Source organism: Trichomycterus rosablanca, chromosome 26 (assembly GCF_030014385.1).
Source record: "Trichomycterus rosablanca isolate fTriRos1 chromosome 26, fTriRos1.hap1, whole genome shotgun sequence".
NCBI classification, from domain to species: domain Eukaryota; kingdom Metazoa; phylum Chordata; class Actinopteri; order Siluriformes; family Trichomycteridae; genus Trichomycterus; species Trichomycterus rosablanca.
Window position 1 is genome coordinate 11,410,459 of NC_086013.1, and position 27,277 is coordinate 11,437,735.

Below are 27,277 nucleotides of genomic sequence, written 5' to 3' on the forward strand. Positions count from 1 at the left end.
CGTGTCGGAGGGGGCGTGTGTCAGTTGCAAAGCTCCTCAGTCAGCGGTGGAGGGTTGTATTGGTAGTGGTGAAGCATAATGCAATCAGGGTAATTGGATACGACCAGATTAGGGAGAAAATTGGGGGGAAACATTGGAGACAAAGAGAAAAAAAAATACTAATATGTTCAAGATCATGGTTAGAATTACAGAGGTGGATTGGGGAATCTGACCCTCCTACCCCCAGCTCTAGTATGTGAGGGTGGAAAATCATGGATAGTCTTGTATTTAATCCTGTGTTGTTCCATACACTGGCATGTACACATAAGCAAACACACACTTAATCCCTGTCCTAATTCAGGATACTGGGTGGTTGTTAGAACAGACAGACTGGTATCTGCTACTGCTGGGGTGTTTACTTAATGCCTCCCCAAACTCCACGGCACAATGGCAGACACAACATATGCGCTGTGAGTGCAGCCCGAGGGCGTTCGTTGTCAGATGCGTTTTACGGCATCCTCACCCTGGGAGCCAATTATTTCCCTTTTCTAGCCTCTCTTCTTGAACACCCCCACCACTACCCCACCACTGCTTACACAGTAGGCAGTAGGATCAGCAATGACATCAGAAGAGTGGAGTGTGGATGTAATGAGTAGATAGAGTAGGCAGTATGGATGTTCAGATAATGCCAACAAGAATAATGTCTTAAGTGACTTTATCAGACCAATATGAGGTTATCGACTGTATTTTCCCAACAAGTTACACATACTGCAAGATTCAGCATAGATCGGAAGTATATGGGAAGAACAGGGGGTTTGGGTCAAGTTTTGGATTGGTTGAGGGTGGGTTGCCCTTTTGATGCTAGTGTTATAATTAAGGCCCTATCTAGTTCACAGCCAAGAAAATCACGTCACGGGCCATGAAATAAGTCGTTTACTGTGTAACATCCTACTGATTTCTAGGACCTGAATATTATATGGTCAAAATTATGTGGACACCCCTCCTAACTATTTAGTCCAATGATTTAAAACATTGATCATGAGTCAGTCTGCAACATTAGTACCTGACTTTAAAAATGCTCTTTTAACACTCTAAAATCTTTATCTGTATGCATTCCCTGGGACTGTTATAGCAGCAAAGGGAAAGGGGCATTCCTGATTAATGCCAATGGTTTTGAAATAGAATGTCCAACAAGCGTATGATCTGGTGTCCACATCTCTGCCTGCCACACGACAACCTTACTAGCCGAGAAGGGTCTAGCACGCCACTCTTCCAACACATCTGAGGCTGCCGACCAGCAACAGTACCTTACAAAGAGTCTAAGAAGAATAAAGAGAGAATAGCGTGGTCCTCCATATCTGTTGTCACTCATACTGACACCTTGATCACACAGTATGAGTAACTGTTTTAGACAGACAGACAGACAGACAGACAGACAGACAGACAGACAGACAGACAGACAGACAGACAGACAGACAGATAGATAGATAGATAGATAGATAGATAGATAGATAGATAGATAGATAGATAGATAGATAGATAGATAGATACTTTATTTATCCTGAAGGAAATTATTGGAAATTATTTTAGCGGTGAAACAGGAGATGAAACTCTTTACGGCTTTATTTTTTTAATGCATCTAAATTAAATTAAAATAGTTCTACCATGTTATATAGAATGGAATGCGAAAGCTTGCTTGTATGCGGGTATAGACAAGATAAGGCAGTTTTACTTTTACCCTTTTCCACATCAAACCAGCTAAGAATCGCTTTATTTTATTGTACAGGAAGAGATAAACACACACGCCCACACACACACCTGCTAGTAGGGTTTGTCTGCACAGCAGCTGATAAATCCTGGTATTGTTGTAACAGATCCCTCATGGCCAGCAGTAGTGAATGCACAATGGTTGCTCTTGGTTACTGTCATCCCAAATGTATCTGTGTGGTTTGTGGAGATAGATCAGTACTCTTGTAAAACTGCACTTGTAATACCTTTAATCTAGCAATTACCAGTATGTACCAGTATACTCCACTTAGCAAATCAGGTTCACCCCAGCACATTTGTTGCCCTAAATCAAAGCCACTCTTTTTGAACCACACACTTTAATCTACCAGTATGTAATATCGTTTAAATGTATGTATTAAGAACTACCCTTTATTTTCAGTGGCTTCTAAGCCAGTTACATAATACACAGATCCCCCAACAAGCCAACAAAACAGGAAGGTCACTAAACACAATATGTTTAAAGAAGACAGTGACTTCACAACTCACATAAACATGAACACACAATGTGCTATGTGATTATTATATATTATACATTATTTTGAACAGGTTCCAATAAATGTTTCAGCCATGGCCGCACGGCATCATGGGATCCCGCTCTCCCACGGCCAATGACGCACGTAGGGGAAACGCCCCCCCTGTCTTACTATACTGGCCAGCCAGCTGGTTGGTTGCCACAAGTTTTGTATACGCATACACACTATGAGTCAAAAGGGGACTTTTGTACCCATAACCTGGGCAAATGTGGATCGATTTTCCAAATTCATGACTGTGTGCCTGTGTCCATGCAAAACGGGGGCCTTTCAAACATTGTAATTTGCAATTGCAAAAACAGATCATTGATTGAATTTGTGTGTGGTGGGCATAATAATAATAATAATAATAATAATAATAATAATAATAACACATTGAATTTTGAATGCATTGTTTGCCAAAGTTGTGGGCAAAGGGACATTTGACTCAAAGTGTAAATATGCATATTTTATAAGAGATAAAAGACTACAGCTGGTGGGTTCTTAGTGCCCATTTAAATAGGGCTAGTTTGAGTGCTGAAATTTACAGAACTGTGGTTTCCTGTATAGAAAACCCAAACTTTTACCTTATGAACCACTAAAGAAATTGGTTGGTCTATGAAGCTATGGACTCAACTTAATAACTGGCTGGAAAGTAGAATACTGGATTCTGTCAACTATTGAAAACCATTCTGAAAACCATTAAGGCTGGCTGAAGGAGCAAAGCATCCCCACAACTTTTTACTACCATGATGTTTGTTATTGAAAGTTGCTCCAGATTTAATGCCACTTTTGACTTATTAGCTTATAGAACATTATCTCAAAAAGCCTCAGGTCATCAAACAGTTTTTGACTCTAATGTCTGATGATATATACAGTGTATCACAAAAGTGAGTACACCCCTCACATTTCTGCAGATATTTAAGTATATCTTTTCATGGGACAACACTGACAAAATGACACTTTGACACAATGAAAAGTAGTCTGTGTGCAGCTTATATAACAGTGTAAATTTATTCTTCCCTCAAAATAACTCAATATACAGCCATTAATGTCTAAACCACCGGCAACAAAAGTGAGTACACCCCTAAGAGACTACACCCCTAAATGTCCAAATTGAGCACTGCTTGTCATTTTCCCTCCAAAATGTCATGTGATTTGTTAGTGTTACTAGGTCTCAGGTGTGCATAGGGAGCATGTGTGTTCAATTTAGTAGTACAGCTCTCACACTCTCTCATACTGGTCACTGAAAGTTCCAACATGGCACCTCATGGCAAAGAACTCTCTGAGGATCTTAAAAGACGAATTGTTGTGCTACATGAAGATGGCCAAGGCTACAAGAAGATTGCCAACACCCTGAAACTGAGCTGCAGCACAGTGGCCAAGATCATCCAGCGTTTTAAAAGAGCAGGGTCCACTCAGAACAGACCTCGCGTTGGTCGTCCAAAGAAGCTGAGTGCACGTGCTCAGCGTCACATCCAACTGCTGTCTTTGAAAGATAGGCGCAGGAGTGCTGTCAGCATTGCTGCAGAGATTGAAAAGGTGGGGGGTCAGCCTGTCAGTGCTCAGACCATACGCCGCACACTACATCAAATTGGTCTGCATGGCTGTCACCCCAGAATGAAGCCTCTTCTGAAGTCTCTACACAAAAAAGCCCACAAACAGTTTGCTGAAGACATGTCAACAAAGGACATGGATTACTGGAACCATGTCCTATGGTCTGATGAGACCAAGATTAATTTATTTGGTTCAGATGGTCTCAAGCATGTGTGGCGGCAATCAGGTGAGGAGTACAAAGATAAGTGTGTCATGCCTACAGTCAAGCATGGTGGTGGGAATGCCATGGTCTGGGGCTGCATGAGTGCAGCAGGTGTTGGGGAGTTACATTTCATTGAGGGACACATGAACTCCAATATGTACTGTGAAATACTGAAGCAGAGCATGATCCCCTCCCTCCGGAAACTGGGTCGCAGGGCAGTGTTCCAGCATGATAATGACCCCAAACACACCTCTAAGACGACCACTGCTTTATTGAAGAGGCTGAGGGTAAAGGTGATGGACTGGCCAAGCATGTCTCCAGACCTAAACCCAATAGAACATCTTTGGGGCATCCTCAAGCGGAAGGTGGAGGAGCGCAAAGTCTCGAATATCCGCCAGCTCCGTGATGTCGTCATGGAGGAGTGGAAAAGCATTCCAGTGGCAACCTGTGAAGCTCTGGTAAACTCCATGCCCAGGAGAGTTAAGGCAGTTCTGGGAAATAATGGTGGCCACACAAAATATTGACACTTCAGGAACTTTCACTAAGGGGTGTACTCACTTTTGTTGCCGGTGGTTTAGACATTAATGGCTGTATATTGAGTTATTTTGAGGGAAGAATAAATTTACACTGTAATATAAGCTGCACACAGACTACTTTTCATTGTGTCAAAGTGTCATTTTGTCAGTGTTGTCCCATGAAAATATATACTTAAATATCTGCAGAAATGTGAGGGGTGTACTCACTTTTGTGATACACTGTATATATATCTGTCATCCGATATATATATGTTTGTCTTTAAAAATTGGCATTGTTTTTGTGTCTTTTTCCCCGAGCTTCATGTCTGGCTCATAAAGGACAGTATATTGCCAGCAATCTTTGAATACCAAGCGGGTGCCTCGACTTTTCTGTGCAGATGGCTGTGAGGCTTAGAAATTACATTATGCTTGGGGCAAACAGTGTGACAAGAGGCCTTGGCAGTCCACCCCAGTGATTTTATTTTCTGGTACAGGCATGCTAAAGTGAATTGAAAATGCCTCTGTTTGAGTGTCTGTTTGAGGCCAGTGATAGCTCAGTGGTTAAGGTACTGGACTAGTAAACAGAAGGTTGCCGGTTCAAGCCCCGCCACCACCAAGTTGCCACTGTTGGGTCCTTGAGCAAGGCCCTTAACCCTCAATTGCTCATCGTGTTCCGCTCATTGTGTAAGTCGCTTTGGATAAAAGCGTCTGCTAAATGCTGAAAATTTAAATGTTTGATGGCATAAAGTGTCAGTTTTTCAAAGCAATAAGAGGGGGTCAAGGATTGAGTGATGAAAAAAGATTTTTGGTTATGTTTAAGTACACTAAATGGCCAAAAGTATGTGGACAACTGGCATTTCATTTCAAAACCATTGGCATTGTTTATCCTTCTTTTTGAGAATCCTCTGGGAAAGCCTTTGCAAGCTTTTGGAGCATGTCAAAGAGGCTTTATTATCAAGAGGCAAAACTTTTTTGTTCCAAATTTTCCATAGTAAGATCTATAAAGACATGGCTTGGCAGTTTTGGTCCAGAGGAACTTTGGCTTGTTAAGAGCCCTGACTTTAACTCCACTAAACATCTTTAGGATACATTGGAACAGGAATAAGAGTCAGACTTTTTATTCTAACTTCATTTGAGCTTAGTAATGCTTTTTTTTGACTGAATGGGCACAAATCCCCAGCATGTGCACGCCGAAATCATGTTGTAAGCCTTTCCAAAAGAGTTGAGGCTGTTATAGAAATGGAATGGAACATCCAACATCCACATACTGCTGTTTAAATATGTGGCAGGTTAGCTTAGCAGGCTTATATTGACTCGGAAAGGCTAATTATATTTATTAATAATTAATTATATTATATATAAGGCATATTTATAAATGTATATTTTTTACATATAAATAAAATTAATTTCAACACTAAAGTGTCTTTGGGAATCCTGCAAATCTGACATTAATTCCCAAATTACAAATTAGCCATAGCTAAAATGCTAAGTTGCTAACTGAACCACAATGGCGGAAGATTGTCAACATGACCACACCCATTTTGGAAAGGAAAATAAATTGTCCTTGTTGCTTGTGCAGGTATACAGAGGAGGAGATCAGACAGAAGGTCGGGACTTTTCGGCAAATGCTGATGGACAAAGAGGGAGTCATAACCAGAGAGGGATCTAACCCCCGACCACCGTAAGTGAACACACACACACACACACCCACCCACACACACACACACACACACACACACACACACACACACACACACACACACACACACAGACCTTATTAAATTGTAGTGCAGCCCTGTGCTGTGGTTAACTATGTCTTGTAGAGTGCTGCTTTCACAGTATCATATAACCACAGAGACAACACACACACACACACACACACACACACACACCCCGTGGCTGTAACTAATGAGATGGCTAACCAGTACCGAGAGGCCTCATCCATTTTTAGAGCCCTGCCATCCAATCATGATAATGCTATCATGATTCTAATTATTATATTTCATGTTTATTGAAATGTAACCAGAGGGATACAAATGTAATGTGGAAGGAACAAATTAAAGCGGAACGAAATATCAACCACATAACAATATGATATCAGGGATCTAATGAGAAGCAGGGTCATCAGTTGCCTCCAGAACAGATTTAAACGTCTGTGGAATACGACATTGTTAATGGTTTGTGGTGGGATATTGCACCAGTGAACGAGATCTATTTTTTTTTCAGAATTTCCACCCCAATTTTCTCCCCTAATCTAGTCGTATCCAATTACCCTGATTGCGTTACGCTTCACCTCTACCGATACAACCCTCCACCGCTGACTGAGGATCTTTGCAACTGACACACTCCCCCTCCGACACGTGTGCAGTACCTACTGCATCTTTTCACCTGCACCATTCGAGTTAATATGCGGATCAGCCTTGTGCACGGAGAGCCACACCCTGATCAGAATTATTCCGCAACCCATCAATCAGCCAGCAGAGGTCTTGCTTACTGTTGCTTTTTTAATCTGGTACATGCTGTTACTTGCAATCAACTCAATAAAACTCACCTACACCTCTCAATTTATAGATTCTATTGTAATTTCAGCTATATACAAGTACGTATTGAGACAAAACAACATTCCTCCAGGACTAGGGTCCAACGAAGAACACAGGAGCAAGCAATACAATACACATAGTGCAGATTAAAAAACAGTAAGCACAAAGACTGTAATTACGAATACACTTGGTCTTAAGTGATACAACAAAATAAATCTGACGCAATGTACACATTTTCTCTTATTTTAAAATTTTGTGCACAGCAGATTGCTCAGTTGATTTACAGCTAAGATATTTTTCATGTTAAAACACACCCCCAACGTCCAAGCCCACTTTTATATTATAATATCTACATTATTATATAGGTAAATACACTGGGTCAGAGCATCTCCAAAACTGCAGCTCTTGTGGGGTGTTCCTGGTCTGCAGTGGTCAGTATATATCAAATGTGGTCCAAGGAAGGAACAGTGGTAAACTGGCGACAGGGTCATGGGCGGCCAAGGCTCACTGATGCACGTGGGGAGCGAAGGCTGGCCCGTGTGGTCCGATTCAACAGACGAGCTACTGTAGCTCAAATTGCTGAAGAAGTTAATGCTGGTTCTGATAGAAAGGTGTCAGAATACACAGTGCAGCACAGTTTGTTTTGGCAGCGAAAGGGGGACCAACACAATATTAGGAATAATGTTATGCCTGATCTGTGTATATTTTACCTTATATTTTATTGTTATTGTAGTTAAATATGTAGTGCAAATAAAGTTGTTAAACTCTTTTATTTTAGTGTTACTGTTTTAACTGATGGTGCTGAAGAGGATGCTGAGGGCAAAATGTTTGCTGATGGCTACAAGGAAGACTATGAAGATTACTATGATCGGGATTCTGTAACCCACGATGACTACAGGTAAAAAAAAAAGCACAAAATAATACCTTTAATACTAAACAGAAATATAAGGAGCAGATCAGTTGTAGCCAGTGTCTTATGTATTTATTTTTTTGGTAATGGCCTAATTCTGGTCAGGATTTGGTGGGCAAGGCAGAAGCACACTCTGCACAGGGTGCCAATCCATTACAGGGCACATTTACACAGTCACTCACATACAGAGGGAAATTATAGCAGCTAGTTCTCCATTTGTGTATTTGGGAGGTGACAGAAAATTGAAAAATTCACAAAAAACCCATGTGGACACAGAGAGAACACGCGATGCTTAATGAACAGTATCTGGAGATAAACATCAGTCCTAGTTGCTGGTCATTTTTCCCTTATTTCTTTATGCGTTCACTCTATCAGAGCCAAGAGGAAGTCCAGCAGCTCCCCCTCGCCTCGGCCAAAGAAAAGAAAGAAGAAGAAAAGCAGAAGACACAGTCGGTCAGTTTCCTCACAATTACTGCTTTTCAGAATCTTGCTTCATTGGTTAAATTTGATTTATTATATCTTGCGCAGTGAAGCAATTAAGGTCCCAGCTGAGTTGGGCTTATTTAAAGCCTTCTGATTACTACTTTTGAGGTGTTTTTAATTAGCACAGTTGCAGTCCTGTCAGGGACAGATTTGAGACTGCCTGATGGAAGCAAAAAAAGCAAGAAAATGAAAGCAGTATAAAAGAGAGAGAGAGAGAGAGAGAGAGAATGGCAGGGAAAGAGAGAGTAAAATGTAGACCCTTGTGCAAATCGAGTAGAAAAAGTCCAAATTGCACCAAACCAAACAAATACAATAAGATTACATGGAGAGCAGCAGCAACTCCAGGCAATTTGACAAGCTTTATGAAAACATCTGTGTGTATATGTACGATGAAGATGTGGTGGTGCAGTCAGTCTGTATCTGAGTTATTACTAGTCTCATCCTTCTGTTTCCTGTCGGTTTCAATGTGTTCCTCAGAGCTGACGGCTCCTCTCCAGCTCGGCGAGGGAAAAGGAAGAAGAGTGGCAAGAAGCACAAAAGAAACAGGTATGTGTGGTCATACTACCAGTGAGGGTTGCCAGTCGTCTTGTTTTTGCGAAGACGTAACAAATAGGGTTAAACCTTTAACCTTATCTTAAATCTACATTATAATCTTTAACATGGGTTGTAAGCATTGGAATAGTAAAAAAATAGTTTCTCCACCGGGCGGCACTGTCTCCTTATAGCAAGAGGGTTCTGGGTTCGATCCCTAGGCGGGTCCTTTCTGTGCTGAGTCTGCGTGAGTTTCCTCTGGGAGCTCTGGTTTCCTCCCACAGTCCGAAAAAATGCAGTCAGGTTAATTGGAGACACTGAATTACCCTATAGGTGAATGGGTGTGTGTATGTGTGTCTGCCCTGTGATGGACTGGCACCCCGTCCAGGGTCTTACTGTGTGCCTTGCGCCCATTGAAAAGCTGGGATAGGCTCCAGCACTCCCCCGCGACCCTAATTGGATAAGCGGTTAAGAAAGTGAGTGAGTGAGTTTTACCTATTCAGGGTCGCGGTGGGTCCAATTCACTGGGCGAAAGGACAGGTCGCCAGTCCATTACAGGGCAAATTTCAAGATCAATTTACTATCGCCAGTTAATCTGACTGCATGTCTTTGGACTGTGGGAGGAAACCAGAGCTCCCAGAGGAAATCAGACATGAGACGAACATGCAAACTCCACACAAAGAGGACCCAGACCACTGCACCTGGCAATCAAACCCAGGACCTTCTTGCTGTAAGGTGACAGTGCCACACTCAATCCTAAAATATCCAGAATAGAAGGTCTTTATTTGTCACATATATTCACATATCCCAGCTTGTTTGAAAGGGCTATCCCAGCTTGGAGCAAAAAGGGCTAAGGGCCTTGCTCAAGGGCCCAGCGGTGGCTGAATGGCAGAACCAACTAGGCTACCACTGTCCCTGCAAATCTAGAAAAATAAGAATTAGTGGTTTGGTCCATTCTGGTTCATAAATAAATGGTTTATCAAATTTAGTGTTAGAAATTTTAAATAACTTGCTTGCCTGTACTGAGCAATGTCCTCGAATCCATCCAAAACCTTTGAAATTCATTGAAACACCAGGCATCACCATATAATATTCTTGTTACTCAATGAATCCCAATCTCCAAAGTCCAAAATCTAAAGAAAAGCCTTTCTAGAAGAGTTAAAACGGGTATAACAGAAAAGGTGCCCAACTTCATGTCCACATTAAGCTGAACTGTAGATCATAGTGCATCATAGGTTGATCTTTACAATTGTTTGCTTGTTTGGTTGTGGCTGTTGTTGGTGGTGATTGTTTGTCCATACTTCAAACCCTAGCAAAAGTTTATTATATTTCTTTCTCATAGATCTACTTCTGGATCCAGAAAAAAGAGAAGACACAGGTACATACGTGCACTTTCACGTTTCTCCATTTTGTAATGCCATAGCAAACACCAAATGGTACAAAAAGTACAAAAGTGGCTTAAAAATTTAACCTAATTTTAATCTGTAAAAATGTCAAGAAACTCCAGGTGTTAAAATGTTTAATTAGTTGTATTATCTTGAGTTAAATTAGTTGATTATATTACCACAGTCATATGTGTTGCACATAACAATACCATTACAACAGAGAATAACTGTTGACCATTGTACTTGTTTTCCAGATCGGGTTCTCCAAAGAACAAACATAAAGATAAAAGCAAAGCCAGAAAGAAGTAAGTTTGGATTTTAATACCAGAGTTTAATTCTATTCATAGACATCTCTATTCTGATTTGTCAACCCTTCAAACAACAATGACTTTTATGTATTATTGGGCAGATGGAATGACTTTGTCATATATACATGAACAGTACAATGAAATTCTTCATATCCTGGCTTGTTTAAAAGTTGGAGTCAGAGCGCAGGGCCAGCCATTGTACGGCACCCCTGGAGCAGACAGGGTTAAAGACCTTGCGTCTTTGAAATAAATAGATTACAAAACAAGTGCAATGCTTAACATGTGTGGAATAAACATTGTACATGGTTTTAATGGTATAACGGTTTTAGAAATTGCATTGTCAGTTTGGTATGTGTGTGTGTTGTAGAACTCCAGCAGAGAGTACCAGCAGGAGGTCCCAGCGCAGAGGAAGCTGCTGCAGCTCACGCAGTGCCTCGTCTGTGGCCACCATCTCCCAATCTCCCAGCAGGTTACGATAAAAAACATACTGCTGACCACTCCACACACGCCTGTTCTCACTGTTTTAAAAAAATCACAGATTTTTAAAGAAAAGAGTCACATTTCGCGACAGTCATTAAATAACACTCATAAATTGAATGATAGAATGAAAGGAAGCTAGAATACACAGTACAGTCGTAATAGTTAAATGTAGATCTAGAACATCCAGCGACGTTACCAGGCTTCATGTTCTGTCTCAAAGACAAAAATGCCTGTCTGTGTTTTGACACGGTCCTCTCCATGTCCACAGAATTAGTTGGGATCAACAGGCAGTTTTCGTTTTGTCCAAATTCAGTTATCTGAGTGGTGGTTTTAGCTGCTTTAGACTTCGACATCTTAAACATTTTGACAAAGCGATTGCTAACTGAATTGCCGTAGGATTGCTAGGACTGCCTTATAGTACAAATATACCAGTAAATGTGAGGCACTTAAACGCTACGTGAATGAAAATTGTTAAATCGCTAAACACAAATCTTAAAGTTTGATTTTCACAGCAAATTGCATATTACAAAGGAAAAGGCTCATGCCGAGGCTCATGGTGCAATTTTCATGGTAATAAATTGAAAATGTCTTTACTTGATAAATGAACACAAAGTATTTTTATGTAGTTTATTTTTACTAATTTCTACTGGCCAGGTTCATGTTTCCAGTTCAAATGTAGTGTAGCCAATCCACCTTCTGTCAGCTTTTTGGAGGCAATTGACCAGTGAACAGTAGCTGAAGTAGTTATTCTGGACCACTTGACCAGATGCACTGGATCTACTGTGACCATGTTAATGATAATTACTGAGTATTCAAATCTAATGAATACAAGAAATTAAATGCTAATACAAACATTTTAACCCATTTTAACAGGACCAACCTAAAGCACAAGACAGAGAGACAGAAGAGGTCCAGTCAAAGTGCATCTCCATCTCCAGGACCAGAAAATGGCCACCACAGTGAGCACGTCTACAACGGCAAACACTCCGGGTCCAGTCATCTAGAGGGGGAGAAAATCAACAATGTATGTAGTCTTTTCTATTTCACTGCTGTTCTTTCATTCAATCGATTCCCCACACTTGCTCTGTCTCTTACTGCTCACCATACCTGACCTGATTGTTGCTCCTCAGTCGAATCTATATGAGCTGATTTGGTTTTTAATCCTTTTTTTTATTTGTGTCTCTCGCTTTTGCCTCTTTGGCTTCGATTTACTATTTATTTTTCCACAGCTGGAGTTCGTGCTAGTTAGGTAAGGTAGACAATATATTCTTGTTTTGAATTTTTGTTCAGTAAACAATTAGGAAGAATTTCAATTACAAAAATAAATGACAAAAATCGAGATCACAAATATACTTAAAAATAATTTTAAATATGATAGCAATAAAAATGCGTAGTGACTACATTATAGACTGAGGTTAGATATTAGTCATCACATTGTTCATGCCAACCCTGTGATATGAAATGAATAGTGGTGACTTCAACAGAAAAAAATAAACATGTGGCATCTGTCCTGGGCTTGGTTCCCTTATTTTAGCTGGGTTGAACCTCAGTGATCTCTAGTAAACCTTTATATTATTAATAATTCCTAATAAAACATGGTCTGATTTTTATTGAAGTCCAAATAATAAACACATCCGGCTTAAATGTATAATACTTGTTATTGTATACGGAATAAGCTGTGTAGTATAAAAAAGTGTGGAAACATTTGTGGTTGACTGCCACACCTGTCAAAAGGTCCTCCTTTCATTCTTCTTTAATTTTTAAAACCTGTGTACAGTGCTATGATCAAGGTTGCTAGTAATGCATGACATATTATGTCTCTAAATTGCACAGGATAATATCTGAGCAAAAATATAATTCTGCAAAATATCATTAAATGACCTAATTTTTGCAGGAAAATTTGGGATCTTAACCACCCTTAGCTACATGCCCACAGATCATTTATACTTTTTTAATAAACAGAAGAGTTGCATTCTTGACATCACCTTTTTGCATCATCTTCTCTCTTATGCGTATGCTTGAGATGTGCAAAATTGCCTTTTTATAATTTTAATCTCCACAACTGTGTGCAAATTTTAGAAGGTCCTTATACATACGATCCCAAGAGCAAGGCTTAATCATCGCATTCAATAAATACAGACATCAGTTTATGAGGAAATGCTGAAAATCTATCATAATGGTGTCTTAGTTAGAGGTTTGAGATATTGGAAGCTCACATCATTTTCTTTTATTGTCTACTTAGCATGGTCTTTTTATTTCATTGTACTCTCAAGCCAAAGTAAAAACATTAGCCCTCCTACACGAAAGCAAGCAAGTAGGCTGTTGGTGCAAGTGATCAAATAAAGGAAAAAATTTTATGTAATTTATCTAACGTAAGATTTTAGACAAATGTTTGTCTCTGTAAATCTGCCAGGATTGTGCAAAATTTCCTTCCACCTTGAATTTTAACTCTAACCTTTAATCTAGATCAGATATCCTCATAGCGGTCTGCATGCATTTTTGAGGTGGTCTCACATGCTGTCTATCACTTGCTTGCTTCATCCTCTTTGATTTCTGCCTCTATTCATTTAAGTGGTATTTTCCCCCCAAATAAATGCCCAAACTTTTCTGTCTTGTTTGTGTAAAAAGCACTCATATGCTTTGGAACTGGACCAAGTAGGTTAATGGGGTACGTGTATTAGTTTCTTTTTGTTGAACGCTCATTTTCTGAGAAAACACAGTAGACCTCTTTTGCTTCAGATAATCAAAATGTGACAGCTGGTGTTTCAAAAAGAGCTTCTTTTTACTTGCTTCTTGTGAACTTTCACTCTGACCTGCATGTTACCTTCTGGGTGGCAGCATCACCTCTGTGAAACTGTCTTTTTATTGCTTCCGATGAAAACTGTTATGAAAAGGGAAGTGTCAGAAGCTTTACTACACTTACTACACTTTTAGCCAATTGGCTGAGCATTCTAGCATGGTGTCCAGTTGATTGGTTAGGAGTAATGAATGATAAGGGCCATATTCAGAGTTGGGCTGCCTGCACTAAGTGTAAACTAAGAAAAGTGTATCATTGTCACATTACAAAATGATGTCTGTTCTTAAACACTGCCTAGACAGTTGTGCATAGGTTTTGAAGAAATAGATCGTGTCTTTTAATAATCTTTTCCAGTGGTTAGTTGTATTAAGACTACCACTTATCTCTGACAATTAATTATAACTACAATTATTCCACAATAAAAAAATAGAAAAAGCTATGAAATGCTACAACTGGTTTATTCTGTACATACTGTTTCAAAGCAGAATATCACAATCACTCATAACCACTGCAAATCAGAAATACTTTCTTTCTTTTGTTGTATTACAAAGTACAATAAAACTGAAATAAAACACCACATTGCAAATCAATTGTGGTAAATATATATACAAATATATTTTGATCTATGAACAAAGAAATATAAAAGCAAAGCACAAAATAAAAATGCACAATTTTAACAGTATTATCTCTGATTTAGTACAATTATTATGAAACTGATGATGAAACTGATGAATGAATAAGAAATCCAATTAGTTAACAAAGAAACTCATAGGCAAGTCTTTATCTTTTGGCCTAATGTACATCGCCGCGGTAAAAACACGCTGGAACCAGAACTGGAATCTCGACTACATCGTATTGAGTCTCAGCTCTGCCTGCTGAGCGGCCACATGAACAACGATTGGCCTGTTGTTCAGTTATGGGTGGGATTAAGCCGGTTAGGGTCTCTCTCTCATAACTAATGCAATTACGACCTCTGCTGGCTGATTGACGGGTGTGTCTCTCCGTACACAGTGCTGAGCTGCACTGCGCTCATCAAAGTGTAGGTGATAAGATGCATACGGCATGCTGCCCACGTGTCGGAGGGGGCGTGGGTTAGCTTCGTTCTCCTCAATCAGAGCAGGGATCAGCATTGGTGGAGAGGAAGCATGATGCAATCGGGCAATTGGACGTGCAAAAAAGGAAGAAAAATGCATTATATACTATATATATATATATATATATATATATATGAAGTACTGTACATTCTGCATTGATTCTTGGAAATTCTCCCTCTGCATGGTACAGGCACATTGACATTAGTGGCCAAGTATTCTAAGGTTTTTCCATTAGAGTGGTCATGAGGAAAGATAATGCATTACACAACATTTTTATATTAAGTAATAAGTACTCTTATATTATATTAGGCATTATGGACAAATAACTCTCAAGTATCAAATTGCACCAGTTCAGTTGTTAAAGCATTAAATGTTAGTTTCACTTTCTCTCCCTGTGGCATGATCTTCTACTAATGCTCTATAACTCCCTTTGTCTTTCCAGTCCTAAAAATACATGTCTAAAATGGTTTTCGACATGTGTGAAGTACTGTAAAATTATTGTATCCATAACGCTCACTTGCACTGGTATAAAGCCAGTGCTTGTTTTACAGGGTGACCTATACAAGACTGACAAATCTAGAAGCTCCAAAGAACTCTACTCAGGAAAACACTGGCAACCTTGGATGTACAGGATGTACTCAACTGATTTCTAATCTGACTGGGCCATTAAAAATGTTTACAGTGCTTAAGTGCAGAACCAAAAAACTCTGAATACAGCCCCAAAAGTGGAAAATTAGAGACTCTTGTGTGATATTGTTGTATCAGATGACAATCAATAGACTTTTTGCTGATGATTAAGTCCTTATTCATCCTAATATGAAATATAATACAATGTATTACATGTATGAGAATTTGAATGGTTTTCTTTTCTTTCTATGTAAATCTCTCTGTTCAGGAGTAAATGGAAAATAAAATAGGATAGAATTATAGTAAAGGACTTTTACTAAAGGGACCCAAGCCATTTATTCACTCATAAATGAGGCCAAAATGTTTTGTCTGCAAGAGTTTAAATGTTCATCAATTGCTGAGTTCAAAAGCATTCTGCATAAAGAACTTGAGCAGCTTAGTAATACAGATTACATGTTAGTTTAAGGACCGAATCCTGAAATATGACTGGGGTCCCTTTTAAACATGCTAAATTTAGTTCTCCATCCTAGCACTCAACATCCCCACCTCCTCCTGTCCATTCGTGGTGTGTGTGGCTCTCTTCTTTGTCGTCCTGACATGCTTTCTGCCCCATCGACCACAGTGTGCATGTTTACCCCCCTCTCCATTCCCTTTGCAGGATCGATTTGTAAAATGGGTTTCGTTGTAAAAATGTCTCTCATTTAACTGTAATCTAGATACACAAATCTACTTTACCTGTGTTACTGCGTGGCTGTACATATGTCCAAGCGAAAAAGACAACAAATCATACAGATTTTTCATTTCTTTTTTTCCTCCCTGTTTTGTTTATACTCATTTGTCAACTTTATTTTGGCTGATTTCTGGTTTGTTTAGTCTCCTTCGTAGTTTGTGTTCCAAATACTTAGCTTGGATACTAAAAAAAACCTCATTGTCTTTTTCCCATTTCGCTGCGGAGAATTTTCCTTTCTCCTTACCCCCTTCCTTTTTTCTTCCTTTCTCGTTCTGTCAATATTGCATACGTGTCTCTGATTGAAATGGAAGGTAGGTAACGCTCTGCCTACGCACGTGGTCTCTATGCAGATGAGAATGTGACAAGCACCCTAGCTTGACTGTTTCTCCTTCTTCTCATTTTATCTATGATGAAAAAAGTTGGCAGATACATTTTTTATTGTTTATTATTTTCCTTTCTTAGCAGTATGTTCTCTATAATTTTATTCAACGTTTAATACTTGTTTTCCAGCCTTAAAATCTAGGTTTTCTCTTATGCTAAAGTCAGTACACCGGCCTCCTCTCAAGTCCATTTCACGTCTCTGTTCTTTTTCTTTTTGATTTTTTGCATAATATACGTTAATGTCTGTGCCAAATTTCTTTCATCTCTTGGTGATACGGTACATTCATCTTATAATTGTTTATGCTATGTTTATACTATTTATTTTTTTACCTTTTATTCTACATCAAGACTATAGATCCAGAAATTGAGCTTTATTATATATTCATTATCCACAGGCAATTATTTACTGTAGCAAAGACTTTCTGTGCAAGTAAATTGTGCTAGCAAAATTATAGTGTTGTGCTTTTTACCAGTAGTTCTTTTATCAAGTATTAATTTCCCTAAATTAAGAACCAGGATTTGCCATCAGTCATATACACAAATGCAGCAGTAAAGAGAGCCTTAATTATGAAAGTGTCAGAATAATTAATACTATTGGCAAAGATGGGTTAAAATGTATTAAAAAGCTGTTGTTAATTAATTAAATCTCACACTATAAATACAAACAAATGTAACCTAACAAATTAAATTAAAGCTTTTATCAAAAATTTCATATTTTTTATTAAAACCATGTTTGACACAATCATTGGTACACACATTTTAAAACTTGGTTTTATTTATATTTTTCTTCTATAAACTTACTTGTATTGGGAATTCTCAAGTCAAGTCAAGTAAGATTTATTTCTATAGCGCTTTTTTACAATGGACACTGTCTCAAAGCAACTTTACAGAATCCAGGACCAACAGACCAAAAACTCCTGTTGAGCAAGCCAAGGGCTTGTAAGGGCAAGTAAAAACTCCCTTGATCTCTCCAAGTGATTTCTCAACTGTTTCACTGAGGTATAACTGTGAGGTAACTGGAGATTTAGTGAACTTGTCTCAAAATTAGATGCCTCCTCCAAGTGAAATGTTTTTCCTTCATTTCACCACAAACAATAGTGATTGAGGTTCATTAAAAGCTATGCAAATAGGTTCTATAGCCTGATGATACAAAAGCTTTTTGGCTTAAAAGAAGGAACCTGTTTCCCACTGTCATGTATAGTGAAACAACTGGTTTTATTTATAGGCCCAAGAAACCTAGCTATGGCATTACTGCTTTAAATAAATTCCATGCTGCCTCTGAGGAAATGCAAAACCTGGACCATGATTTTAAAATCCAGAAGGATAATGGTCCAAAAACACATAATATATATCTAAAAGTATGTGGACACCTGACCATAAGCTTGTTTGACATCCATTTCCAAAACCACTGATATTAATATAGAGTTGTACCACATTCTTGTGGCTATAACAGTCTTTTAGGAAAACTTGCCGTGAGATTTTAGAGTGTGTGTGGGAAGGTCTGGCTTGCAATTGACATTACAATTTATCCCAAATGTGTTTTTATGGAACCTTCAGGTGGTGTACCTTTTTAAAGTATTATTGTAATTGTAATTTTGGATTTTGAAGGTTTGAATGTTTATATTGTGAGATTTAGCAAATTTACTGCACAGATTTTATGACTCGTTTTAACCATCTTTACCAAGAGTGCCAAAAAGTAAACATGGTAGAGGTCTCTAGATGTAAAGCCTCTTATTTGTGCTTTGTTGACTGCAGCAATGAATTAATCATAAAACTATCCATATATTCCAGCATTAATTAAAGAATCAGACTCATTTGCAGGCTTAAAATTAAACAGTTTTGAAAGGTTGACTGCAGCTTAAATGATTCTTACACTAATCTTTCTTTTTTCTAATCTATCGTTTTATTTAATTCTTTTATTGCATTTGGTGTGTCTTTTTATTTTCATGCATTGTATCATGCTCACTACCAGGGAAGGGTGTTGTGTCTTTTTCTCTTGCATTTTGTGAATCTAATGATGCACTTATGTTGCCCCACTTTTCCCTTCTCTTCATACCTTACCTACTAAAGGAGGGAATGCCACTTTATTGGTAAGTGGATGTTAACCAAAAGGGAGTTAAAACAGAGTAGCCATGTAAAATAAAAAAAGGAAATGGGTCGCTGTTCACATCTCAGCAATTGTCTGCAGGAAAAGCAATCCACATGCAGAAATTTACTATTGAATAGAAGATCAATTGTTTTCTAATTTGAGTGACTCTATAATTGTGAATCTTTATTTTGTTCCTTCCATTTCTGTGATGTTCTGTCAAGTTGTCTGGTTTTTGGTTCTAGCTTTTATGTTCAACTTTATTTTCCATTTTGTAGCCACTTCTTAAACTTAAAGTCCTCGTTTTCACTCAGCTCTTCAGTCTCTTTCTTCTCTAGTTTCACACTCTGTTTTTCTATTCTTAATTTTGTTTTACAGTTTTCTATATCTTTTCTTCCTTCTTTTCTTTTGGGATTATAATTTTCAGCTCATTATGGTTTTGCATGTCGAGTATTGCATGCGCTGCACCATAGAGGACTGTCTATAAGCCATATTGAGAAAAAAATTAGCTCTTTTCTTTTAGATATGAATCCTTTTGTTGGCAAGTACACCATTGCAATCTCCTTGGTGAAAATTATTCTAATTTTTTTTGTATGTGTGTCATCCCCCCTCCTTTTTTCCTTTGGTTATTATGCATTTACAGAAGTCATTGGCTTCCTCTTCACCGAGTGAATCGCAGAGGCAGACGTCTCCTCATGCAGGGGAAGCAAAGAGCCACGGTGCTCCCTGTCGGAGCCCTGGCCGACAGCTGGCACATGCCCTGACTGGAGAGGCAACAAAGGGAGAGGAGAGACAGCAGCGGGGTGCCAAGCTGTCCTCTGAGCCAGCAGGAAAACGAGGTGGACGGCAGCGGGAACGGGAGAAGAGCTGCCACTCTCCTGCTCGTAGCAGTGACTCCCAGTTTAACCCCCAATCTAAAGCCAAGGGCACGCATCCAAAGAAGTGAGATCCAGTTTATTTCTAAATAAGCCAGGATGTGTATTTTTATAACAGTGTCTATTTAATGTGATTTAAATAATTTACGCTACAATAAGAGCTTTTCCATTTACTCAGAGTGGGAGCCAGATAAAAAATTACATCAGGTCAGGGTATACACATACTGTATGTAGACAAATGAAACTATTCATTAAGTGCAATTTGAAATAACAGAAGGTGCATTTTATGATGCCAATTTATTAATATTTTCTTTTATACCAGATCAAAAGGGCCCCATTCATCAAAGAAGCATCACAAAACAGGAGTGAACCGTCAGCGCAGTGTATCAGCATCACCAGCTCGACGCCGGCGTGCATCAGGCCGCAAGAAAGGCAAATCTTGCGTGCAGCAGAGAAGCAGCTCATGGAGCAGCGCTCGCTCCTCCTCACGCTCTGTTTCAAAAGAGCACACGCAAAACAAAATCAAGTCCCCACATACACGCCAGAACAACTCCAGGTACATGGATACGTATGCATTGTAGCATTCTGTAAATACTGTAAACAGGTGACAAGTTCATTTGAGATCAAAGTCAAAGTCAAACCTTTGGGAATTCACTTTTGTTTAGGTTGAGCACCCACTAGTATAGCGCTTTTATGACAGTTTGGACAAAAACTCACAAAAATGGTTGTCAATTTGATCTGCTAATATTTTATGCTATCTATTTGGTTTATAGAATTTTTACTGTAGGACTCAGTATGTGGCCACCCCCTCACTTATTCAGTTGTGTCAACCACCCTTTGTAGCATCAATCTGGGAGATTACTACTCCTGTTCTAGCCAAGTGCACCAAGTGAGGTCCATAAAGTCTTATTTTGAATAGCTTGGTGTAGAGGCCTTCAACCCCACTGAACAACTTTGTGAGAAACCTGGAGCACTGATGGCAGTACTGATTCCTGACATACCCAAACACATTAACTCACATATGTTATCACTCTGTTGTGTGCTTGTACAGGGAGAGGGACAGTTCTCATTACTCTGACGCTGAGAGAACTCGTCGACGCTCTCGCAGTTACTCTCCCATTCGAAAGAGAAGAAGAGACTCGCCAAGCTTTATGGAGGCGCGCAGAATCACCAGGTACCCCGTTCCTCATTGCTCCCACTGTGGTAATCTTAGTACACATTGTTTTATAGATAATTCTTGAAGAATTTAAGGTGGTAGTATTTGCTGGAAAGATTTGACACATCAACAGTTGTAGCCTAGCGGTTAAGGTACTGAACTAGTAATCGAAAGGGCGTTGGTTTGAGCCCCACCACTGCCAGGTTGTCACTGCTGGTCCTCGAGCAAGGCTCTTAACCCTCAATTGCTCAGACAATATACTGTCACAGTACTGTAAGTCGCTTTGGATAAACACGTCTGCTAAATGCCGAAAATGTAAATGTGAACACATTATCAAATGTTTCATTTGCCTTGGTATTGTGACTGATTCATCAAGGATGAGGTTTTAAAATAGAGTCCTTTTGAATCTACTCAAATAATAAGCCTTGCTGTATAGCATTAAGGACACGTCAAAGCGGTTAAATGACCACAAATTGCTATAAGCAGGCTAATCAGCTGATACACTTTTAACTATTAAGTGCTTATCAGACAGTAAATAGGAGTGTATGAATTATGTGTTAATGATTGATTCTGGCAACAGTCTTTTAACTTTAACATTTTAACTACTTAAAAGCTGTTACTTTATTGTTCCCAAGTAGAACATTGTTATTAGCATGCGGTACAATTTAATTTTCCTGTTTCTTTTGTGTTATGGAAAGATACACTGACATCTAGTGTTTACTCGGTTTACTGCAGGCTTTCTAGTTACATTACAGTCTTAATAGTTCTTTTTCCCCTACATGTTCATTTTATATGCATACATATTCAACCCCCACTTCTTATAGTCATGTCTTATAGTCATGTGTATAGAAATGAATAAAAGTATACAACAAAAAGTCTCAGTATACTAAGAAAGTATATTTATTTATCACCGTTCTTGCACCAGACATCCTGCTGATCAATATGGCTGAAGATACTATTCTAAAATACTACATTGTCTTTGTTCTCTGGCTATATTTTAAAACAAAATCTAACTCTGCAGAAATGTTTCAAGTGATAAATAATTTTTCTTTGGGAGGTTGAATATTTCCAACTGCAACTGTACATCCTGCCTACACTTACCATTTTTATTTAGTCGGCTCCAGAATTTCTGGCAAACTAGGTAACAATAAACTCTTTTTGTATTTTGTATTTCAAATATTAAACAATATATTTGTAGTGTGTGATTGAGCTCATTAACAACCCGTTTTTAATTATTTGCCTTATTTATGCATCTTTATGCAGGATGCCAATAATTCTTAAGCTGACTATACATACAAAACAAAGTTTGTAAGCGTGTGTAATAAACTGCTAGGTCATTTCCCTCCAGAGTACTTTCTGAAATCCAAAAGGTTGTATCTAACAGAATGAGATTTTTGTACTGGTGAATTTGGCGCTCACTCTTTTACTCCTGTACGAAGGTATTCAGAAGACGTCAGGCATTGGAATGTGGAGGCAAGGTTACCATGGTAACTGTTGCCATGCAGTAGGACTCGTCTCCTTGTGAATACGTTTGGTGAAGCAGCGGCACACAGGCAGTGTCTTCAGAGTACAGCCTGCCTTCTAACTCTAACCTTTTCTTCTTTCTAATCAAATATACCACAGTAGTTACAGGCTTCTGATACATACTAATGTTACATCCTTACACGACAAAGGGAAAATCAAGAGGTTTTGTAATTATTATGACATAACAGATGCATTAAGCATCTTTTACACAATATATGCACAGCCAACAAAAAATAATGAACATCAGGGCTGGTAAAATGGGGGAAACCACAACTAGGACCAGATCATAGGGGTCAATTGCTGACTGAATGAAAATGATTTTTTTTTTAACAATCTATAAAACAAATGACAAATATGTATTTCTATTAATAACCAAACAAGAAGCCACTCAGGTGATGCAGCGGTAAAAACACACGCTGGAACCGGAGCTGGGATCTCAAATACATCGTATCGAGGCTGAGCAGCCACATGAACAATGATTGGCCTGTTGTTCAGACAGGGGTGGGATATTAAAAAGCCGGATAGAGACTCTCTCATAACTAATGGAATTAGGACCTCTGCTGGCTGATTGATGATGCCTGCACAGAGATGGGAAAAGAGTGCTGTCAGGGTGTGTCTCTCCGTGCACAGTGCTGATCCGCATTGCACTCGTCAAGTTGTAGGTGACAAAATGAATATGGCTGCATCCCACGTGTCAGAGGGGGCATGGGTTAGCTTTGTTCTCCTTAATCAGAGCGGGGATCGGCATTGATGGAGAGGAAGCATGATGCAATCGGGCAATTGGATGCACTAAAAGGGAGAAAAAGGGGAGACACACAGTAACACCCTGGACGGAGCGCCAGTCCATCACAGGTCCAACACACTTACACACACATACACACACCCATTCACCTATAGGGCAATTCAATGTCTCCAATTAACCTGACTGCATGTTTTTGGACTGTGGGACATAAATTTATAAACTAGAGCTATATGTAGACATGCAAAGCTCATAATACACAAATGACTGCACACCATGTGTTAAACAACCGTTTGAAAACCTCTTGATAAACCTTTAGTAACATACAGACCAACCCACTCCCTCACTCTTTCATACACCTTTTTTTACGGACTTTACTATGCCAATTAACAGCTCTTAACTTGCCAGCAACACAAATGGTCTTGGTGCTTGGAGTGTAAAACATTATGAATGTATTTGGTTATGTGTGTAGGTGGTGTTTGGGAATAGAGTATTAACAATTAAATAATCTATATTTGTCTTTTTAAAGCTACTGACACCTGCAGAGGGCGTGGCATTAACCCTAATTAAAACATGCAGCCGCTTACTAGCCCCTTTTACCTGCAAAACCAGTCATTTACCAGGTTGCACCCTTTTATTTGTTGTGCACGATGTGATTAATTACCAATCCCAGACACATTTTTACTTACATTTGTTTGACATCTGCATCTTATTTTTACTTGCATTGGGAATTCACTTATTGAAGCTTTTCTGATTTCTGAATCACTTCAGTTTGCAGAGTGAAGAAGTCCAAAAACAGAACAGCAACCTGGTAAATTAAAATAACGTTCCTGCGTAAAAATGTATGTGTGAAAGGGGTTATTGTCTTGTCATTTCAATTACAGCACTATGCCTTACTTTGACAGTCTCCTCTTTAACCCTTGATCATGTCTCCATCACATATTAACACCTATGAAAATAAATGATTTTATTATTATTATTATTGCATTGTACATGTAAGACTGGTAACAACTGTTTTTCCCCCCCTGTAGTGCACGTAAGCGGCCGATCCCATACTATCGACCTAGCCCTTCCTCCTCCAGCTCTGCAAGCAGCTACAGCAGCCGCAGCCGCAGCTACGACAGCTACAGCAGCTACAGCAGAAGCCGCAGCAGAAATCGGAGCAAAAGCAGAAGTAAAAGTCACAGTCGAAGCAGGAGCAGGAGCAGAAGCAGGGGCAAAAGCAGAGGGAGAAGCAGAAGCAGCAGTCGCTCACGGAGCCCCAGCCAGGCCCACAGCTACTACAGCCACAGCAGCTACGAGAGTCCTGGCTTCTGAGGAGTCATCTGTAGACATGAAAAAGTATTCAAAACACTCCAGACTTTTCCCCATCTTTGTGGTAAAACTGTATTTATTATTCCTACACGTTGGTTTATAGGTCCATAAAATGAATGTGGCAATAGAACTAGACTATAAATGCTTGTTCTGAAGAAGCAGAAATTGAAACTTAAAATTACTATAAGAATGAGTAAAAATAATTATTTTTAACCATTATTACGTAGTGCATTTACAAGCTATTTATTTATAATTTATTTATTTAAGTATTTATGTATTTATTTATTTATATCAGTGGATGCATCAGTGATAATGCCCATAAATCAACATAAAGTAAATGTGTCAGGGTATTTTAATGAGTAACACCACAGACAAATAAGTGGTCATAATCACCAGGAACTGGTGGATTTTTTGTTTTAAAACTAATTTTAATAATGTAAAACCACAGACATACACAAAAAAATCAAACAATAAAGTTTAAAGTATTAAATAATGTAATAGTCTCATTATATCATATTATACTTGACCTTTATTTAAAAAAAGAAGTATTTTTTAAAATATTGCACAAGAGGTTAATCAATATCAATAATCAATAAAGTTCAATATTACAATTTTTAAAATTATTAGTGATAATATTTGTTCTTTCTACAAAAAAAAAGCCTCTTATAAGTTCATCAACATTTAATTTTTAATTTAAAGGTCTTTAAAGTCCTTGTTTCCAAAGTTCCAATACTATTTAAAAAGAATATCAAATATTAAATGAAGATTGGACTCTAAGAAATACAAGGCTGTCTACAGAGACCAGAAGCCTGGAGAACAAAAAAAATAAGAAAAGCACTTTTGTGGTTCTTCCAAGTCACAAAAAATACCAATAATGGTTAAGAAGTGACAAAAAAGACAGTAATGACCTACAGAAGAAGGATCACCCAGCAGAGATGAATGTAATTCTATTCTGGACAGTGAATGCTTTGTGTAATATCCCCCCCTCCATTCCCAAAGACTGTTGTACCTGACATGGACGAACAAAACTAAGAACAAATAATGGCTTACCAATATTTAGGTCTGTTTTGCTAGTAAAAACGGAACTGTGTGCTTTTTTTAAAATATGTATTATACTGTATGTACACCAGGGTGTTGATGTGTAAAGGTGTAAGCTGCAAGTTCTGGCTGTAACTATGCACTGTATATCCAAACCTATACAACCTAAGGCTTTGTATGTGGAAACGTTAGCATGATACAGTGGACGAATTTCATATGTTAGCACCTGGCCAGTGTGACTCACACCTAGATGTAAATTTCTAAATTTTATAGAGCTCAACATTGAATTCCAGTTATAGGAAGTAAATGACATTTATTTTCCTCAGCGAGAATGTTTCTAACACTGATCTACGATGAGATGGGAGATAAACAATGATATCCACACCTGTGGAAACCACAAGTCAAATGGATTTCATCATTTTCTGCCTCAGTTTCAAGTATATCCATGAGCTACTGTTCTTTGCAAACCCAATTTAAACGTATAAATGCTATTGCTAACACAGTTTTCAGGATTAGCATCTTTTCCACATTAAAAGCAATACGTACACATGTTGCATTTCTCATTCACTGGGAAATATGAGTTTTTCTGACTGGGAAATTACACTCAGTAGTAGAGTAGAGTAGAGTAAAGTAGTACTTAAATGTAAACCTGGAAATCTGAATATAGCCAAGTTTTTGAGATGTTTATTATGTGCACATTGGAATCTCCTAAAACAAGGGTGTCTAAACTACGTCCCTACACTACAATATTTAAAACGGCTGTGAGGTATTTTAGAAATGTTACAGTTAAATGTTAAAGTCTAAACCGCGCTCCATCTCTTTTCCCATAATAAACGACGCTACACCTTCATTAATGTCCCTGAACTTCTTGTATAGACATGATGGCTTCAAATAAACTCCAAAGAAAGATTTAGGCACGTTGGGAAAATGCATTCAACTCATTTTAGAGGCAAATGTGTGTATTTAATTTGTCAGGAAACAGTTGCTGTAATAACTAAGTGTAATAATATTCCCATTAGTATTATTTACTGGAAAGCAAAATCTTAGTTGACACAACATTGACATTGATGTTGTTGATAGCAATCAAGTAGACCTTTTTTAATTTATTTTATTATACAGAATCTTTTTCTACATTAGGCCCCCAATAAGAAACGTTTAGACACCCCTGTCCTAAAATAATTGATGATTGAAAAGATTTTTTTTAGTGTGTAGCAGACACAAGCAGTTTAAAATGACTACAGTACATGAATGAATCTGCAGCATACATTTCTGTTTACTTTTATTTGTTGTTGGCATATTTTACCACAAGCATCCAAACAAGGAGTCATGTTTAGCAGTTAATTTTTTTTATGTATGAACTTGCCTTAAAAATAGCAAGTCTCAAACCCTGCTTTGTGCATTACAAACAATGGTCCATCCTCTGGTATCCTGATTTGTTTTGACGTGTAAAATCTTTATTTACAAATTGTCTAAAACGTCTGTGAAGAAAATAAATGGAAAATTTACTTCCTTAAAAACAGACAGTCACTATTGAGCTCTACTCATTGGTCTTGTTAAAAGGCATATCAGATGTAACCTGTGTACAAAGACGTTTTAAAAGCGTATAATCTGTCACCGTTCCACTTGGCTGTGGGTGTTGCAAACACAGTTATATTGCTTTGAAGAGCTTTGAATAATTTAGTGAGTTAATTTTGTACAGTTTATATAATCTTTGCTGTTTTCAATACCT

General features: G+C 38.4%; 1 protein-coding gene across 1 annotated transcript in view; it reads left to right on the forward strand.

Annotated features, from left to right (window-relative positions):
• srrm3 (serine/arginine repetitive matrix 3) overlaps nt 1–24,661 on the forward strand; it is a 56,636-nt gene extending 31,975 nt beyond the window's left edge. Inside the window, exons 3-14 of the mRNA XM_062988867.1 lie at nt 6,130–6,231; nt 7,869–7,988; nt 8,376–8,453; nt 8,961–9,029; nt 10,357–10,392; nt 10,654–10,704; nt 11,075–11,176; nt 12,061–12,211; nt 19,546–19,844; nt 20,100–20,333; nt 20,829–20,951; nt 24,228–24,661. Of these exons, the coding sequence (XP_062844937.1) occupies nt 6,130–6,231; nt 7,869–7,988; nt 8,376–8,453; nt 8,961–9,029; nt 10,357–10,392; nt 10,654–10,704; nt 11,075–11,176; nt 12,061–12,211; nt 19,546–19,844; nt 20,100–20,333; nt 20,829–20,951; nt 24,228–24,513 (1,651 nt within the window). The 3' untranslated portion in view covers nt 24,514–24,661. The remainder of the gene's footprint in view (nt 1–6,129; nt 6,232–7,868; nt 7,989–8,375; nt 8,454–8,960; nt 9,030–10,356; nt 10,393–10,653; nt 10,705–11,074; nt 11,177–12,060; nt 12,212–19,545; nt 19,845–20,099; nt 20,334–20,828; nt 20,952–24,227) is intronic.
• The last annotated feature ends 2,616 nt before the right edge of the window (nt 24,662–27,277 follow it).